Here is a 19,760-nt window from a genome sequence, read left to right as displayed (position 1 = left end):
GTTGTTTGAAGAGGTATTATTCCATATTACTACACACCATCCCCCTCAGTTTTAATCCATAGACAGACCAGAATTTTGGTATCAATTAACAATGAAAACACCCAAATATTTTGTAATCTCTTCCCAAAAGTCTGAAAGGACAATTTTATGTCAACGCTGCAAATAGAATGGCCAACAAATATACTGGTTTTATTTACATCAAAATTAAACAATTAGCACATTCTGGCTTTTATACCAAAGTTTAGTTGATAAAAGCCTGTTTTTCAACTCTTACACAATCTCTGAACCATGACTTTCGAACCCAGCTCAACCACATGCTACACTCAAATTTCAAAAAAGTCTCTTCTGGCAGCCTATTTCCTCCTTCATTTTAAAATATTCTACATATAGCCTCATCCTGTGGTCCAAATTATTTTATTTCCTTAATATGGTTTCCTTTGATTCATACTTTCATTCTTCCACCCATTTTAAAGAAAAACTAGGGTCCAGGGTTAGATACTTTTATATGCTTTCATTGAGGAATCTTTGGCACACTTGACGCACTGTATTATCATTACATCTATTAAAAAGCTATTTGTTCAAATTTTGTCATAAAAACGTGAAAACATTTTATTCTATGTACAATAATGTACACAAATTTAAATAGGTCACCAAAGAGACCAGAAGTAATTAAAGAGGTATATTTACAGTAGCACATCACAGTAAACGGAAAACCATTCACAGATTCAACATGGATACTGTTTTTGTGCTTGGTTACACACTGAAGTGAAGCATATTACTCCATTTTGGATGAACTGAATTTTAAACAAATAACCTCAATGATTAGTAAATGCTATTTTAATCAGTCAGTATCATCATTAAGTTCTTCAGCTGCTGGGCCTGTGTGTTGAATCACTCCATTTCTTTCTCTTTGAACATCATCATCACAATCTGTACTGTCTTCTTCGTTCAATTCCCTGTCAGATTCAGCAGCAGCTTCTCTTACAGCTTCCTCTGGATTTTCATTGGGCGCAATAAACCCATTGTTGTTGGATATATTTGAATTATCCTTAATATCATCTTCAATGTACACTTTCTGATGGCACATTGGACAAGTATCTTGGATGTACAGCCATTTCCGAAGGCAAAGTGCGTGGAAATAATGATTACATGGTGTGATGCGAGCAGATGTTGTAAACTCATGATAGCAGATTGCACATACATCATCTATTTCTCGTAAGCGGCTCCCTTTTATTTCAGGAAGTGAATTAATTTTCTTAACAGCAGTCCTACGATTCATGAATGTCTTCCAGCCATTTTTTGCTTGTAAGTAGATGTTAAAATATGCATGTAGACACATCATACAAGCTCGAATTTTACTTCCTGACTCAAACATCATAGTGTAAGCCCCATTTCCAAACATTACTACTCCAAATATAAATTCAATAATATTGCCTGTTGAACGAACATAGTAGACATAATCATCAAGCTTTTCCCAAAGGACATTATAATAGCCATCAATCATGAATAACGTATACACAGTGAGAGAAACAATTACTTTTAAGCAGAGTTCCACACAAAAGGCTGTAACTGCAAACAACCATGTATTTAGTGCATAGTGATGCCAAAGAACATAGCTGAGTAAAACAGGAAGAATAAACAGGCAAGCAGAGACAAAGAGCACAGGAAAATGTCTACGGAAAGATGACACATGAGAGGCACTGAGAGACATTAATACAGGGTCTGTCATTCCGTGGATGAAATGCAGGACTGCAGTTAATAAAAGGCACATGTTTCTACTTAAGCGAATAAGTCTCTCTTCTGGTCTTAGCCCACTTAAGCCGGTCTGAAGAGCCAAAATAAAAAATAAAACAGGTGCTACGAAGCCAAGCCTCCTGTCGTCTTCTTCAGTTGATCCAATAAAGGCCAATATTCCAAGGCCCAAATAATGGGCTATTGAGGAAATTACAGCACTCATGCCCAGTACAGTTAGTGTAGAATCACAGCCACTAATTATAAGATTGCAAATGAGGTCCCAGAAATCATCCCAAGAAATAAAGAAGGAATCAGTTTCATTTGCCATCCTTAAAATGTACATCAACACTGTAGCCTGAGCTGTAATTCTTGTTAGCCAAAAGACTCTCAGTATATCTGGAAAACGAATCCTCTTCCATGTGTCCTCCATTAATAACTGTAATCCATAAATTCGATACATGTGCCTCACTAAAAGATAAACATATCGTGTGGAATAATAAAACCACTTAAGTTTCACTGCCAAGACAAGCACTGTGTTTAATGTAAGAATCAAGGAAGAAGTAAAAACTAAAGTCTCTCGGATGTGTAATGGCAGCTCTGTGATTAAACCTATCACAGGAATCAAGAGATCCAAAATAATTAATTGTGAATAGATGGAATGAATTTGTAGTAGTGTAATGTATCCAATTCCTAAGGTTAGCTGCAGAACGATGAGTGCCATCCATAGCGAGGGCCCTTTTCGAGGAAGCAGCTCAATTCCGAAAGCTGATGTGTTGTAGGCACCATAGAAGTCAATGTGCAAAGAAGCATAATAATTTACCAACACTGAAGTTGCAGCTAATAGAAAGGCTGAACTGTACATGTAAAACTTGAAAAGTGATCGTTGTGACAAGATCAGAACAATACTGGATACAAATATACCTAAAAAAAAAAAAAAAAAAAAAAGTCATTTGAATGTAACATTTTAAAAAAGATTTTATTTATTTAAGAGAGACAGCATGAACACAAGCTGGGAGAGAGAGAGGGAGAAGCAGACTCTCCACTGAGCAGGGAGCCCCCATGCAGGGCTCAATCCCAGGAGGACCCCAAGGTCGACTTGAGCCAAAGACAGACACAAACAGGTCCGCCTTAACCAATGTGCCACCCAGGTGCTCCTTGAATGCAACATTTAAAAAAATATTTCTGTACTAATAGTTATGCCATTCTTCCCCTAATTAGGAAATACAAATATTTTCTTTAAAAAAAAAAAAAAATTTATTTGAGAGAGAAGGGGGAGAGGGAGAAACAGACTCCCACTGAGCAGGGAAGCCCTATGCAGGGCTTGATCCAGGCCACAATTCCAGGATCATGACCTGAGCCAAAGGCAGACTTAACTGACTGAGCCACTCAGACACCCCAGAAATACAAATATTTTCAAAGTTATGAACATTAAACCTCAAGACAATTTAGGCTTAAAGGCCAAGAAACGTTTTGTAAAGTCAAAGTTCAACAGATCAAACATACTGTTTTAAAAAATCTTATTCCTTTTAAGTTCAAAATTCAAGTAGTACAATATATATCGACTCCAAATTACTAAATTATTTTCATTAGTGATACATATATTTTAACAAGTTTTTAAATCTTGAAAGAACATGTCCTTTATAATTCCATAACCATTAAAAATATTTAAAACAATTCCATTACTTGAAAAAACATTAAGAACCAAAAATAGGGATCCCTGGGTGGCGCAGCGGTTTAGCGCCTGCCTTTGGCCCAGGGCGCGATCCTGGAGACCTGGGATCGAATCCCACGTCGGGCTCCCGGTGCATGGAGCCTGCTTCTCCTTCTGCCTATGTCTCTGCCTCTATCATAAATAAATAAAAATTTAAAAAAATATTTAAAAAAAGAACCAAAAATAACCAAAATGCAAATATTTGTTCCTATTAAATCTTAAATTTTTTTTCCTTAAAAGTGTTCTTTAGGAAATCAAGTTTAATTTTTATACTTAATGCCTCCTTTTTCTCTGTGAACTCCTATTGACTTTTATTGTCCTGCTCCTTAAATTTGTGCATTCTCCCATGGGTCCCAATTCAGGTTTTTTTTCCTCTATATACTTTCCTGCAGATTTCAGAAATATCCTCCAAGTTCTTTTTCTTGTACATTACTGTATCTTTTACTACAAATAGTCAACCCTTTTTATTGTTCCTCAAATTACAAAAAATAACATTCAGAAAACCAAGACATGTTTTAAAAAATGGTAATACCCCGCACACACACTCCATATGTAACCAAGTATAGTGAGATGTGTGGGATGTGCATCCAGCATCATCTTTCTCTGTGATCTGACAATTTTTTTTCAGTGAGATCACAATAAACATTATTACCCAAGGTTCAACTATGGAAAGGACATCCAAATATTCACCTAGTTCCACTTCTACGTTACAATTGCAACACTCAGAATTTCTAAAACCTAACTCACTTCAAATAGCTCTTAAGATTTCCAATTTCAGTTAAAGGTGCCATTATTTACTTAATGGCACCTCTAGCTCCACATTCCTAAAATTTGACCGTTATTTGCCAATTCTACTAACACCTATTACACTTCCCTTTTCTCAGTGACACCAACCTGTTAGCCGTTCTCTAAAAACTCTTGTCCGAATCTATCCACAATCCATCTATCCACAAATCAGCTTTCTTCATTTCCTTGCTCAGAAGCAGTAGACCCTGAAATTACTATCAACAAAAATCTACATTCCTTGTCCGAACACTCAAGGATCCAATGTGCTTTAGAGTAGTATTCCTTCCAACACATATACCACCACTCCAGACTACTTCTTCCAAAATACCCCTTTTCTCTGCCATAACTGAAGCTATGTTTACATTCTTCTCTTTGCTTGGTATGATGAGCTTCCCACATCCTGACTGTTCAAATCCTATCCACCCAGTAGACCAATTTTTTCTGTTACTGATCTTTCAAATTACCAACAGAATTCAGTGAAATGTCCAATATTCATATACTACCTGATATTGTAGTTTGTAGTTATCTGAGTAGGTCACCTACCCTGTTATAAAATGTATCCTTGTGATAGGGAGCAAGGTCTCCTACCTTGCACAGTAAGAATCCCAAAATATTCTGAGGAAAATAAATACAATTATTTCACTGTTCACTGAAATAACACTGGGGAAATGTTATTAATGTAGAATTATGGATTATATTTTTAAAGGCAAGTACAAAATACAGCCTACCTGGAAACTGAAACCTATGAAAAACTAAGACAAAGCTGAGAAACCAGAGCTTGGGAGCACAGCAAAAGTGGCAAACCCCAAATTAAACATCATCCATCTACTTTATTTCAGCACGTAATCAAGAAAGATACTGCATATTACAATGGAGGCATTTACAACCTACTGCATATAAAAGCAAGGGATAGTTCTTCTAAATGATGGCTTTACCCGCAATCTTAAAATCTATCCTGTGCCAACATATCAGATCATTTGTGAAAAGGAGAACCAAAGGACACAATCACCTTAAAGACACAAAGGTCTCTAAGAACCACCCGATTCCTGGAGCAAATGGGCCACTAATAATCTGCCGAAGAGCTGACAGCTGGAAATAGACCCTTTCAAGAGCAAATAGACTTTTTTTTTTTTTTGAAAGTTTAGAAACCTTTTCAAGTAAAGTAACAAGAAATGGAATTAAGCCAGCCACTGTATGTCATCTTGCTTTTCTCTACATAGAAGAATAAGTCAGTATTTTTCCTGAGACAAAACTCTAATCTCCGAAGACAAGTAAAAACAAAACCCAAATAACTTGTTCTATTTTATGCCACTTAAAAAGGAGAAAGCTAAACAGGGACTGTAAAGTATTTTTCTTAACTTGTCAAATTTTGTCAAAGGAGTAAATTAATCTTTACCTGTGAATATTCATGAACTCTGCTGAAATGTATAAACCAGTCCTTTTTATTCTAATAGTTTTTTTCTTGAAGCTTATTTTTACACACAAATGAAAGAATGATTTGGTTTTTAGAAATATTTCTGTAGAAAAAGTGCTATTTTTCTTTATCCAACCATATCAAAGGGAAAAAAGGGGAGGAGATGATAGATGTTGTTGTGAGACTATACTCAAAGTCTGGATGTGTCCTATCAAGTAACACTAAGATACTACTATTCTCTTGATTAAAATTATACCCCAAAACATAATAATGATGAAATATTTCAAGAGTAGCATAAAATTATTTTGATTCCTACCCAAAGGTTGCATGTATGTAAGGTGCTTACATTTTTATTTTATACTTATGTTCCTATGTATGGAATGTGGGGAAAAATCAGCGCTCATTTCACAGAAAAAGCCAACTTGCCAAGTAACAAGTCTCAAGTAACATTCCCCTTTATAGCCTGTAGGGAGTATTGTCAATAATGTCAAAGTTTGTTGCATTTTCACAACTTCAGATATAAAACTCTTCGTATTTATCATAGAGGCCTAAGAAAATTAGGTCCAGAAGTAGAGTTTCTCATTAGGATATCAGAGTGATCTGAAGAAGCAATCAAGACTAAATATAAATGCAGCTTTATGAAGAAAAATCACTGTGGGACACTGGAGAAGAGAAATAATTGAAAGCTCATCTTGGGATTCAATTCTCCAGTGATTAGAGTTTCACTCAAGTTCTCAGGGTAGAAAAACAGGCAAGTATCAAAATCAACTCAGGAGCTTTGAAGATATATAGAACTGAATTCATGAAAAGAGTTCAGAGCCTTTACAATTTGACCACCAAAAATAAGCAAACAAAAATACTACTATGCATGGTGTACAACAAAGCATTTAATACTTTTATGTATAAAATACATTCATACCTTCTTTAACCTTGTCTGGAAACTTAGGACTAAAACTTAGAAGGAAATAAGACGTAACATTGATTACTCTCCAGGTATCTTTAAATACTTTTTAAACATAATAAAAAAACTGTGGAAAAACATTTAAATGCGTAACAGTAAAGATGGAATAGCACAGGAATGTTATGATTACCTTAATCCAAAAGGAGCACTCAGCAATAAAATATAGCCAAAATAAATAAAACATCTTAAAACATTAATCTATAGGTATACTTGATAAATAAACCAGAGCATAAAGAAATATTTTCTATCAAAATCTCATCTTGGGCTAAAAAGGGTGTTTTAACTCCTTTGTTAATAAGAACACTAAGTTTTTGCTTCTAAGATTTTAACATGTTTTTATTAAAAATAAATCTGAATATAATATTTTTAAAAGTCAAACCCTATAGTTGTTAGAGGAAGAATAAAGTTTTACATAAATATACATTCATAAACATTCTTTTTCGCTTTTTACCTGAAGAGGATCTCATTGAAAAGTGGAGTATATTTTTTAACTTTAAAAAAAATTTGCATTTCTGATTAGTTATCAGCAAGGGGATCCTCCAATTTTTCTTTCTTTTTACATTTTTTTAATTTAAATTCAATTTGCCAACAAATAGTATAACACCAGGTGCTCATCCCATCAAGTGTCCTCCTCATAGCATGTCACCCAGTTACCCCATCCCCCAACCCTGTTTCCTAGAATTAGGAGTCTCTAATGGTTTGTCTGCCTCTAATTTTTCCCACTCAGTTCCTCCAATTTATTGACCACTCATGCTTCTTCCTCTGAATTGCCAATTTATCTTTTATCCACTTATCTATGGAGTTGTTTTTCCTTCTTGAATTTTAGACATTTAAAAATATTCTGACTACAAATTCTTTGTCAGTTACCTATAGTGCAAATATCTTCACCAGGTATGTGGCTGGTCTTTTCACATTTCTGATACTGCCTTTTGATTAACAAAGGTTTTTAATTTTAATACTAGTAGATTTATCAATCTTTATATTACTTTTACATACATGTATTTTTAGAGGGGGTGAGGAGCAGTGGGAAAGGAAGAGAGAATTTTAATCAGGCTCCACACCCAGCACAGAGCCCGATGTGGGGCTCAACCTCACAACCCTGAGATCATGACCTGAACCAAAATCAAGAGTCAGAGGCTTAAGCAACTGAGCCACCCAGGCACCCTAACTTCCATATATGTTTAAAGAATTTCTCACTTATTCTAGGGTTAAAAAAAAAACCCTCTGTAATACTTCTATATTTTCTTCTAGAAATTTTAAAGTTCTGCTTTTCACATTTAGGTATTAACCCACTTAGAATTGTCTATATATTGATGTGAGGTAGGGAATCCACCATAATTTTTTCCATATACTGAATGACCAATACCTGAATAATCTGTATTTACCTCAATGGATGTACTTCGATTCTACCTCTGAAACAAAGTAAGTTTCTCTATATACATGGGTGCTCTGTTTCTGGGCTTTCCATTCTGTGCTATTGGTCTATTTGTCCATTTCAGTGATTCCTAACCAGGATCAGGTTTTTTACCAACCCAACCTCCCCACCCCCACACCAGGCATTTGGCACTATCTAAATACCTAGACAGGGGCAGCCCGGGTGGCTCAGCGGTTTGGCGCCACCTTCCGCCCAGGATGTGATCCAGGGAACCTGCGATAACGTGCCCGGCTCCCTGCATGGAGCCTGCTTCTCCCTCTGCCTGTGTCTCTGCCTCTCTCTCTCTCTGTGTCTCTCATGAATGAATAAATAAAACCTTTAAAAAAATAATAAATAAATACCTAGAGACATTTTTAGCAATCACAAAAAGGGGAAGAGGGTATGTAACGGGTATGTAATGGGTAGAAGGACACTGCTAAAATTCCTACAATTCACAGAACAGCACCCCCCCCACCTCCCCCCAAAATTACCCAGTCTAAAATGTCAATAGTGTTGCTGTCGAGAAATTCCTAATCTATCCCTATCGTGTCAAAATTACTACTGCTGCAATGTTTTCTCACTTCAAAGGTTTTCTGAGTTCCTTCTACAGCACCAAATATCGCTCTCATTCTTTTCAAAACCTTTATTGTATGTCTAAACCTAGCACAAAGAACAGATTCCCTTTTAATAAATACTTAAATTAACAATTTATTTTGTTATTACCAACAATGCTTCAACAAAAATCCTTTCCCATAGTCTTTGAACAAGTACAACTATGTCTTTAGGTCAAATTCTCAGAATTGGAATTGTGAGTCAAAAGGTGTATGCTGAGTTTTAGTTAGGCAGTACCAAATGCCTTTACAACGAAGTGACAGCATACCAAAACTGTCTAACTTTACTCATTTCCCCACACCTTTGACAAACAAGTTTTTATTTGATCTAACTCTTCACTAATCTGATAACTGAAATTTTGTTCTTACTGCATTTTTTAAAATTATGAGTATTTTTCTTTTGCTTATTGACCATCTGCATTCATTTATTGGGAACTACTTATCCTGGGCCCATTTTTCTCTGGGAGTATAAGGTTTTCTTAATGACAGAGTAAAACTTATTCAATCTCATACAATGCGAATAGTATCCTCAGTTTGTCATTTTTAGAATTGTTTTAAAAAAGTTTTATCATAAAAGTTTTTCATTTTTTATGTATTCAAATGTATCGAATTTTCCCTTGCAATTTTGGGATTTTATTGTATATTTATTTATTTTTCTTGTATATTTAAAAAGGCCTTTCCACTTCAATGAATTACCATTACATGTAAAACAAACTCCTATGCTTGCATTTTCTGCCTTAGATTTGTTAATTCAGCATTATGCTGCACTGGGTTGCATTTCATTTAGCACTTAACACCTCCTAAGAATAGCTTAATATGCTTAAATACTTTATATATTGTGATTGGATTTTATTTAGATCTCCAAATGAGATGCTTTATATTCTCTCATCTGCTGAAATTCTCCTAGTATTTTGATACCGAAGGTGCTGTGGTAGTACTTTTTTGTAGGGGAAGGGAAATTCTTCAGAGACTAGATATAAAATTGGTAATGCTTCCATTTTTACAATTTCATTTTACAGAAAAAGGTGAGACTGACAAGTTTTGAGATTTATATATAGTAATACTGAAACATCTACAATTATTTAAAAAAACCTAATCAGGTGTAGAATAATTTCAACTATCCTTTGGCACCTATTACACACAAATCCATCACTTTCAGTAACATAAGCTGCCTCATTGACTGGACCTCAAATACTGAAGATGTGTTTTTATTCAGGGTGAATTTTAGCAAAAAACTAGTTTTTAAGAATTTTGTCATTCTTGGGGTGCCCAGGTGGCATAGTCAGTTAAGTGTCTGATTCTTAGTTTCAGCTCAGGTCATGATCTCAGGGTCCTGAAACAGAGCCCCATGGGCAGGGTCTGCCCTCAGTGGGGAGTCTACTTGGGATTCTCTACCTCTCCTGCTTATGCTCTTTCTCTAAAATACATAAATCTTTTTTTTTTTTTTTTTAAGAATTTTATTCTCACAAATGTGAAAAATTAGCAAACTATAGTGGCATAAGGTAAGGAGCGATCTGGAAAATATTTTGTATTTCTCACAAAGCGTAAACAGAAAACTCTGGGAACAAAGCACCAAAATTATACTGATGCCTTCAAAAGACCAAAATATCTGTAAACAGTATGGTCTTAATTGAAGTACAGGAATATTTCTTTAAAAGTTATCAGGCTTATTAATAGCTAATACTTAGTAGACTTTACTAGGTCCCAAATACTGCTCTATGAGCTTACATCCTAACTATTATCCGTAACATCCTATGACAGACCATTATTGCCCACCTTTAAAAATGTAAAGGTAAGAAACAGGAGGTACAGAGCAGTTAACTTGCCTGAGGTCACATTCTACTTTAACTTGTCGAATACGAACTTCCATGATTTACTACAAATACCAAAATTACTGTTCAGTGTTCTTAAATACATATGATTTAATTGACTACTCCCTTTTCCTTAAAGCTCAACTCTAAGAGCCCTGCATTAAAGACCTGGTCACAAAGAGACTGTCAGAGGATATGCAGTCACAGGCCAAAAGCATATTCAAGGCAGTGGCTACACATTTGCCAATGAATACATGAATCCTCTCAAACACAGCAGTTTTGTTTTTCGGGTTTTGTTGCTGTATCATGACCTCCTCTCAAAACAGAAGTGAGGAAAGTCATCCTCCGACCCTTTTGTCTTTGTTATACTTGATTAGTTTCCAAAGCAGCACTTGGGTTATCCCAAAATGACAAAGTTCCCTAGAAGTCTGTTAGCTTCTGTTCTCTCTCTAGCAAGCTCTCTCTCATCCCATGGGGTTGAGGAATAAAAATAATATTTTTTTTCTTCATTTCTCTCCATACCAAGAATTGGCATAGATCTAGCTTGCATACATATCATCTCCTAATGTGGGTAGGTATGGCGGGGAAAGAGGGCTGGCAGTTCATCCGCCTCAGCTGGAATACTTAAGTAACTATACTGAGATTAGCCTGTTAATTTATGATCATGATGAGTGGTTTCTAATTGGCAAAAATAAAATGCCTTCCCAACAGGTCCCCTTTATTAATTTCACTTTAATGTTATTTGACTGAAATCACTTTTACCCATGACTATCAGAGTTAACCAAAATATATTGAGTATGAAATATTAAAACTAGTGAATGCGTTAAGCTGAGGTATAACTGACACAACATTCGTTTCAGGTGTAAAACATGATTTCGTATTTGTATATACTGTGAAATCACACAGGCCCACTTTTGCCACAAATAATGAGGGCATTACACTTTTGCAGTGGTAAGTGGGAATGACTGGGATTAAGCAGCTAGTGGTTCCTGAGAAGTCTGGTGCTAAGATCATCATTTTCACATCTGTTAGTTTAAAGATCTAGTATAGGATCATTACTATACCATTCTGTATCTGGATAGCAGCTGTATGGAGGAGGAAAGTGAACCACCCTTGATGTCAGAAGATTTGTAAGCCCAGGCTCTGACAACCACTTAATTGCTGTATATTAAAGCAAAACACACTTGACCTCTATAGCTCTGTTTCCTCATTTTAAAAACGAGAACAACACAATCCACCTCTGAGGGATGTTTAAAGTTTAGGTTAGTGAAAATGTTTTACAAAGGTAAAGTACCAAACAAACTGCCAATAACAAAATTCTTTTTTTTTTTTTTTTGAGGAATAAAGAAGCAACAGATGGCTCCTAATTCAGAAAGGCCTGGTTAGGATCTCATCATCAACCCTTCCTCAGCAACGCTTCAAAATCACAAGCCTCCTAAACACCGATCACAAGAATTCCCTCATCAACAAAATTTGCCAAGTTTCAATTACTTTAAAAAATTCTTGTATGCATAAATGCTTCTCACTCTGGTAATGCAAGGGGAGATGGGGAGTGAAACATAAGAGATTTTTAACACTCCATTCATGTGCAACAAAGACACTGATTTTCAGAACTCTTCCCTTGGAAAAGTCTCATCACTTTCTAGCCACGTTTTTATAACCACTTTTCGGTACCTCTCTATTCATGGAAAATTTCAGGACTCGTTACAGGCATCGCCTCCTTCACGAGCGTTTCTAGTAATGGTTTCGAGGCAGGACATTCAAAACCCGGACTCTTTCGCGTGGATGTCATTTACCACGGACACGCCACGATCACGTGGACCTCGTGGATACAGAAGTGACAACACACCAGTACTCCGCATTTGGGGAAAGGGGGAAACTGAGGCCCAGGCCCTGGCACTACAAGCCCAAGGTCACAGGCGGCGAGACCGGGGCAAACGGCTGCTGTTTTCCTCAGGCGGCCGGCGCCCGTTCCCCGGGAGAAACAGCAGGCGAAGCGCCGCAGGCTCGCACATCCGCGCGCTCTCCTCACCCTCGGGCGCAAACACCAACAGAGGGCTGACTCTAGGAGGACGCTCGGCTGTCAGCTCCGAGACAAGTGTCATCTCCTCCCTCCTCCCAACCTGCAAAGACGCCCCTATTGGCGAAAAAAACCGCTGGTCCTCGAACGCCCGTACACACGCTCCCCACAGGCTGCGCGCGGAGCCCGCTCCCCGCAGCACGCCGCGGCCCTCACAGCCGTCCCGGGACGCGAGCTACGCCGCCGCCCTCACCGAGGAGCCGGAGGACGATCTGGAGCCCGATGCAGAACCGGCTTTGGCTGGAATCGTAGTAGGAGTTGAAGATGGCGTCGATGATGTAGAGGCACGGCACCCGGAGCGCCACCTCGAGCGCCGCCCAGACCTGCTGATGGGCCATCCGCACCTGCTGCTGCGGGGGCCCCACCGCCGCCATGAGCCGCTGCCACACCGGGGCTGGGCGAGCCGGGCAGGGCCGCGCGGGGCAGGGCCCGGGGCCGCGGCCGGGGGCGGGGGCTACGGCGGGTGACTCCGCCCCCGCCCTCCCTCCTCGCGGCTCTCCCTCGCGGCCCGCCCCGCCGCCCGCTCGCGTCCCTCGAGCTGGAGCAGGCGGCGGAGGCGGCAGCGGCGGAGGTAGCGGCGGCGGCTCCCGGGAGGCCTCTGGGTGTCGGTGTTTCCGGCTGGCTAAGGTCTGGCTCCTCCTCCCTCCAACACCTCCCCCGCCCGCGGAGCCACCATCTTGACCTCGCCCGCCTGCCTCTGCCGTTGCTGCTGTTTGGAGGCCTGGAGGCTGCGCCCGCGGTCACGCGAGACCGCGGAGCCCGCGCCACTGATTGCATCATAATCCCGCGCTGGGGGCGCTCCCCACACCGTCATCACGCACGGCGTAGCCATCGTCTCGCGCGTTGCCATGGTTTCCGCCCGCCTTCGAGGCTTTGGCGCCACCTCACGGCGCAGGCGCTCTCGGGCCGCCGCGCCTTCTTGACGGAGTGGCTTCCTTACTGGAGGCGGAGGCGGCGCTGGCTCTGCGAGGGACTCCCTGCTTGCGTGGGCGGGAATTATTAGCTGTTTTATTCTGGTCCATTAAACGTCCCGGAAGCGTTCAGAGCTGCTTGGGAGGAGGGAAGCGAAGGGCGCCGCCCGCCGGACCTGCCGCACCTCGCGCGGGGGCGGGGGCTGGGAGGCGGCCGCCCGGGGTCCCGCAGGAGCGTCTCGGGGCGCGCGGGGGGCGGCGGCCGCGCCACGTGGCGCCGGGTGGGTGCGGCCGCGCTGCCGGAAGAGCCGCCCTGTCCCCCCTGCGCCGCCGGGCAGAACCGAGGACGCTGGCGGGCCGCGGTGTGCTAACGTCGGGGCCTCCGACTGAGCGCCTCGTCCTCGTGTCTGGTCTGAGGTGAGCGCACCCAGGCCGCCGCTCTCCTGCGCAGGTTTCTGTCGGGACCAGCATATGCCACCCGCGCCACTTGACGTGAGGGGTACTTTGAACTGAAGGTAGTCGAGAAACAGCAGCAGCTTTAAAACAAATAATTTTTTTTTTTTTTTTTTAAGATCCCGGCCTGCTCTCCTGACAGTCGTCTGAAAAGTAGGCCGTAAGTTTCCATTTGTAAAGGGGTCTCCTCCTGCCTTTCGAAGAACAAGGCACCTCTTAGACTGTCTCCCACGAGCCTTCTCTTCCATCAGTTTCCCCCATGTTTAAACTTACCGTGAGTTTGCGACCCCTGAAAGCCTAGACCCCTTTTTCTTTTGTCACTACTCTACACAATTATTATTTTTTTAAAGATCTTATTTATTTATTTATTTAAGGGAGTGGGGAGAGAGTGAGCAGGGGAAGGGGCAGAGGGGACGTTGAGAATTCACGCTGACTCTGCACTGAGCAAGGGGCTTGACCTCATGACCCTGGAGATCAGGACTTGAGCTGAAATCAAGTCAGATGCTTAATGTCTAGACTGACCCACACAGGCGCCCCCCCAAATTATTTACTTTTTTGAGAGAGCACATACAGGAGCAGGGGTGAGAGGCAGAGGGAGAATCAGGAACACCCCACGCTCGGACTCCACCCCAGGACCCTGGGACCATGACCTGAGCCGAAGGCAGATGCTTAAGGACTGAGCCACCCAGGCGCCCCCCGCACACCATATTATTCTTTTGTTAAGATAATATATAAGCCCCAAATCGTATATATATAAGGCCCCCCCTTTGAGTCATCTTCACTGTCTCCCGTGGGCATGTGCACTCAGGAGTTAATAAACTGTTTTTCTCTTGTTAATTTCTTGTTTGTGAATTTAATTTCCAGGGCCCCAGCCACAGGACTTAAGACCAGGAAAGAAGAGGTCTTTTTTCCTCCCCTGTACTTTCTTGCCTACCCATGTAACTAACATAATTTGGCCATCCTTACTTTTCTTTCCTTCAGCAGCAAATGAGTGTAAATTAGGTCAGAGTCTGCTTTACTAACCTGGCCATCTTAAGGAGGTAAAACAGGAAGAAGAAGGATCCTGACTCATTCAGGCTCCTAGCCCAAACTGCACTCTGCTGTCCTTTTCATGTCAGGGACCTATATGGGTGATCATCCTATACTAGTTAAAAACCCTCCAGAGGGGAGGATTATAAAACTCCCAACTGTCTCTGGGTGGAGTTATGTGTGGTAGGATGATTGACTCACAAACTTCTTGCTCAGTGTCATGTTTTTAACCTTTTGTTGTTATTCCCCACTAATAACGACTGCCATCTATCTGGTGCTTACTTTGTGCCAGGCACCATGCATTATGCTTCACTCTCTGCCATCAGAGAGGGTAGGTATTATCTGTTTCAGAGAGAAGGAAGCTGAGGCTTACATAGGTCATCAAAATTACAAAGTACATATATAAGTAGTAAGCTAGTGTGACCATAGCTAGTAAGAGTAGAACCCAGGGCTGGGATCTCTGGGTGGCTCAGCGGTTAAGCATCTGCCTTCGGCTCCGGGCGTGATCCTGGAATCTCGGGATCGAGTCCCATGTCGGGCTCCCTGTATGGAGCCTGCTTCTCCCTCTGCCTGTGTCTCTGCCTCTGTGTGTCTCTCATGAATAAATTAAAAAAAAAAAAAAAAAAAGAACCCAGGGCTATCTGAAGCTTAGAACTTCAAGCATCTTCCTCTTCTCACCCACAGCCAGTCTGCTACACATTGCACCCATTCTTTCCTCAGTCTTTTGTACCTGTCTGCTTTCTATTGTCACTGCCACTATCAACCCAAGATCCTACTGTAGCTTGCCTGACTAACTGCAATATCCTCATTGTGATTATTATGATCACCGTTTTTCCTACTTTAGTCTGTTTACCTCTGCCAGGTTAATTTTCCCAAATTACACATCTGGGGAATAAACTCATGGTGCTGACAAAATTCCCAAAGGAAAGCAAACTCGGTAAGATGAGAGGACTATTAAGGTTTATTTATATAGAAAACCTCAGAGACGTAAATTAGCTTCTCACCTCACCTGTTTTTCTGCCCTGATGGCAATTTAAAGCAAAAAGAAGCTGTTACAGAGAAGAGTCCACAAGGATTAATCTAAAACAGGAATGTGGTAGAGAAGGCTAGGCGAGTACCATTATGTTAGGATTATGTAAAATGGAGAATAAAATAGTTCATGGGTTTTCCTCAGATTTTTATTTTAAAAGTTAAATGTAGTAAATAGTAAATAAAAATCTTGTAAAAATGCTTCGGCCCTTATTGTTTTAATGGTTTCTTAAATGGCACAAATTTTATTAGTATAGAAGTTTTTTTTAAGATTTTATTTATTTATTCATGAAGGACACCGAGAGAGAGGCAGAGATACAGTCAGAGGGAGAAGCAGGCTCCACGCAGGGAGCTGGATGTGGGACTTGATCCTGGGACTCTGGGATCATGCCCTGAGGCAAAGGCAGACGCTCAACCGCTGAGCCACCCAGGCATCCCAGTATAGAATTTTTTTTTAAAATATTTTATCTACTTGAGAAAGCAAGGGATGGAGGGGAACAGAGAGAGAGGAAGCAGACTCCCCGGCTGAGCAGGGAGCCTGACTTGGGGCTCGATCCCAGGCCCCTGGGACCATGAACCCAGCCAAAGGCAAACACTTAAACCAACTGAGCCACTCAGGTGCCCCCTTAGTGTAAGAATTTGTAATTCAAACTAAATACCATTTGGGCCAAGAACTTTCAGGAGTGGTGGTAATAGTCATCTTTATCTCACATGGTAAAGCACTCTAGAGCTGACTTTCCCCATCTATAAAATGAAGGTTTAGTAAGACCCTGGCAAAGTACTTCAAAATACTACCTTAAAACTAAATGTATATTACTGAGATGGATTTTAGAAAGCTTAGGAATATTAAAACATAAGCTTTCAAAAGATTTTACCTACTCCAGGGGTGCTTTTACATTTGGCATCTCAAAGCCTTTATTTCTAAGTTCAGTTTCATCATGTCTGAGTTTCTCCAGTTGCCTGTTTACATGTTTTTGTTTTGTTTTCTTTTTAGAGAGGGAGAGAAAAAGAGAGGGGCAGAGGCAGAGAATCTTAAGCAGGCTACATGCCCAGCAGGGAGGCCCAATACGGGGCTTGATCCCATGCCCCTGAGATCATGACCTGAGCCAAAATCAAGAATCGGATGTGTAACCGACTGAGCCACCCAGGCGCCCCTGCCTGCTTATATTTTATGGGTCCGGTTAAGTTAGGAGAAATAGTCACCTGCAAGTAAAGATGAAGGGATGCCCTTTCTGTACTAAAAATCCTGTACTACCAAAAAGTTGGTGATTACCATACCACTCGATAGATGCTATGATTGGAACAGGGGAACAATGAGGAAAAACTCAGAGGAATCGTTTTTTTACAAAAGGAACTTACTAGCTATGGGTTGCTTAGCTTTGCAAGAGGTTTTCTCAATTTTATATCAGGAAATGTCTGTGTTAGTCATCTTCTCAACAGAAGCTAAATTCCTAAAAAGCATAATCGCTCCATAGCACCCACCACAATGAAAAAAAAAATTAAATAAGCTTCAGAAACAGCTGCAATTCACTGAATTTAATCTTTGCTTGGCTTCTACATTGATGAGTGTGGCACAACTCAGGTACATATTCATATTGAATCTATACAGAGCAGTGTGAACGGTGTGTGTGTATTCATACAGATACACTCTATATACATAAATTACCTGTGTTTAAGAATAACAATCTGTTCATTTGGCTTTAATGGCTGAATGCCTTTTAGTAGTTCTAAAAAGCCTTTGGAAGTAAGATGTGTGAAAACTTATCTGAATTTTCTATTGATCTTTGCATTTACCAAGTCTTTGTTCCACACAGCAGCAAATGATTCTGAGCTATCTTAAGTAAAAAAGGTATTAGAGAATTATTTTCATTATTTTTCAAGTTTCAAGAGTGATATGCAATTGGTGAAGCTTATTGTACCATGTATCTTCCATAGCTGTACCAGAAGGCAGGTGCAGGCAGCTTCCTTAGTGGGAGAAAGCAATAGGAAACAAGGACTTAGAACCACCCACCCCACCCTCTTCCCCACCAATGAATTATGTATTTACTTCAAATGGAAGAAGAGAATGCTAGTAGGAAGGACTGGAACTGATAGCTCAAAAAGAAATAAATATGTTCCATAACTTTTTCTCACACCTTGGAAATTACTTAAAAAAATAATTTCTGGCCTGAAATTACCTGATGGTTTTTCTCACTTCATTAAATTTCAGATATGCCCATCAAAATTCAGCTTCTACTTGAGTTTTCTGGTTTTGTAAATGCAATATGAATTGGAAGAGTCTGTTGTTCAGTTAACAAAAGAAACAACAGAGAACACTGTGACATTTGGAATCCATGTTAAGTATATACTGACTACTTTGGTTCATTCATTCATGTAACAGACATTTACTGAGCACTTTCTATGTGCTTGGCAGTATGCTTGCCCACTTCTGCTTCTTGCTAGTTCTCTGTCTCTAGACAGAGTACTTAAACTCTAATAATCAGAATCCTCACCTGGGAAAAAGAAAAAAAAAGGTTAATATTGCCAGATAAGATATGAAATCTATAGCATGCATTATCCAGTTTAATCTCAAAAAACCTGTTGAAAGTAACAGTAACAGTGGCAGAGCCAAGTTTCTAATTGGTATTTTTCTGATTCCAGAGCCTATCTGGTCCTCTGCAAGTGATTTTTCATGTTGGTTACACAAATTAAAACAATATATTTTAAGTACTTAGTATAATATACAGTATGTAATAGTAATTAGTATGGTGAACAAATTTTAGGAGAAATACTGGAACCCTTACAATACTACATACAACACTTTGCAATGCTTCCATGTATGGCTCAGGACTACTGTTAAGATATTATTTGTTAGTTTGGGTTGTTTTATGTGAAAGTCACATTTGTAGTACTTAATTTATATTAGAATGTAAATAGGTGATAGGTTCAAATATGTCAATCATGTAAAGAGATGGTCAAGTATAATCTGAGGGCCAAGATACTGCTGACAGGCAGAGTATAAGCAATACTAAGTTAGAAACATCTGCTGAGGCAGGGAGCCCAAAGAAGATGGATAAGACCCTTCTCCCTAGATGGAATCCTGTAGTCCGGGCTTCTAATAATCACTTCTTATTCCAGAGCTGCTCCCAACTGAGTAGAGTAAGAGCTTCAAGACCCAATATTGTAAAGATTTCAATTTTACCCTATAGATTCAATGTAATCCCAGTAAAAAATATCAACAGGTTCTTTTCCCCCAAAAAAACGACAAGCTGATTTTAAAAGTTCTAAGAAAATGCAAAAGGTCAAGAATAACTAAAGTAATCTTAAAGAGCAAAGTTGAAGGACATACAGTCTCAGATATCAAGACCTGTTGTAAAGCTATAGTAATTTAGACAAGATGGTATAATTGGTGCTTGGAGAGAATAGCTGACTATGGAACAAGAAAGTCTAGAAACAGCCCCACGTATATGGTCACCTGATTTATGATAAAAGTGACACTACAGTGCAGTGGAAAAGGATAAAAATGAAGCAATATAATGGGTCTAACAAAGGCTGCCCATCATTTAGTGGTGAATCACGCTGGAAGCATTCTTCCTATAGTTAAGAACAATTTAACTTGTATTAGAGTGGAGGGCAGGAGTAGGGCATGTCATAATGCCAGAAGCTTCCCTTTTTAATCAAGATTTAGCAGGTTGTTTTTTTTTTTTTTAAGATTTTATTTATTTATTCATGAGAGATAGAGACACAGGCAGAGGGAGAAGCAGGCTCTCCATTGGGAGCCTGATGCAGGACTTGATACACGTGAGCCAAAGGTAGATGCTCAACCACTGAGCCACT

General features: G+C 40.0%; 3 protein-coding genes and 1 long non-coding RNA gene across 19 annotated transcripts in view; 2 read left to right on the top strand and 2 right to left on the bottom strand.

Moving 5' to 3' along the window:
• The window catches only part of TATDN1 (TatD DNase domain containing 1), a 65,450-nt gene extending 51,885 nt beyond the window's left edge, over positions 1 to 13,565 (top strand). For 15 of the 16 annotated variants that reach the window (XM_072774431.1, XM_072774436.1, XM_072774451.1 and 12 more), the window contains one exon: positions 11,790 to 13,565. In XM_072774431.1, coding sequence (XP_072630532.1) covers positions 11,790 to 11,976 — 187 coding nt within the window. In that variant the 3' untranslated portion in view covers positions 11,977 to 13,565. Of the gene's footprint in view, positions 1 to 11,781 lie in introns of all 16 variants that reach the window. The other variant, XM_072774440.1, reaches the window with a different exon arrangement.
• Positions 2 to 13,264, bottom strand: RNF139 (ring finger protein 139). Its single transcript, XM_072774425.1, has 2 exons — positions 12,716 to 13,264; positions 2 to 2,655 (listed from the first exon to the last, which is right to left on the bottom strand). Exons 1-2 carry the CDS (start codon positions 12,894 to 12,896, stop codon positions 842 to 844), a joined length of 1,995 nt encoding a protein of 664 aa, XP_072630526.1. The 5' UTR covers positions 12,897 to 13,264; the 3' UTR covers positions 2 to 841.
• TRMT12 (tRNA methyltransferase 12 homolog) overlaps positions 2,515 to 19,760 on the bottom strand; it is a 75,736-nt gene continuing 58,490 nt past the window's right edge. The window contains exon 3 of the mRNA XM_072774427.1: positions 2,515 to 2,655. The gene's annotated coding sequence lies outside the window, so the exon portion shown is untranslated. The remainder of the gene's footprint in view (positions 2,656 to 19,760) is intronic.
• On the top strand, positions 13,706 to 16,144 carry LOC140603814 (uncharacterized). Its single transcript, XR_012006786.1, has 2 exons — positions 13,706 to 13,850; positions 14,006 to 16,144. It is a non-coding gene; the product is annotated as an uncharacterized lncRNA (long non-coding RNA).

The sequence above is a fragment of the Canis lupus genome, chromosome 14, assembly GCF_048164855.1.
Source record: "Canis lupus baileyi chromosome 14, mCanLup2.hap1, whole genome shotgun sequence".
Taxonomy (NCBI): Eukaryota; Metazoa; Chordata; class Mammalia; order Carnivora; family Canidae; genus Canis; species Canis lupus.
Note: the sequence above shows the minus strand (reverse complement) of the source record. Positions and strands in the feature narration are given on the sequence as shown.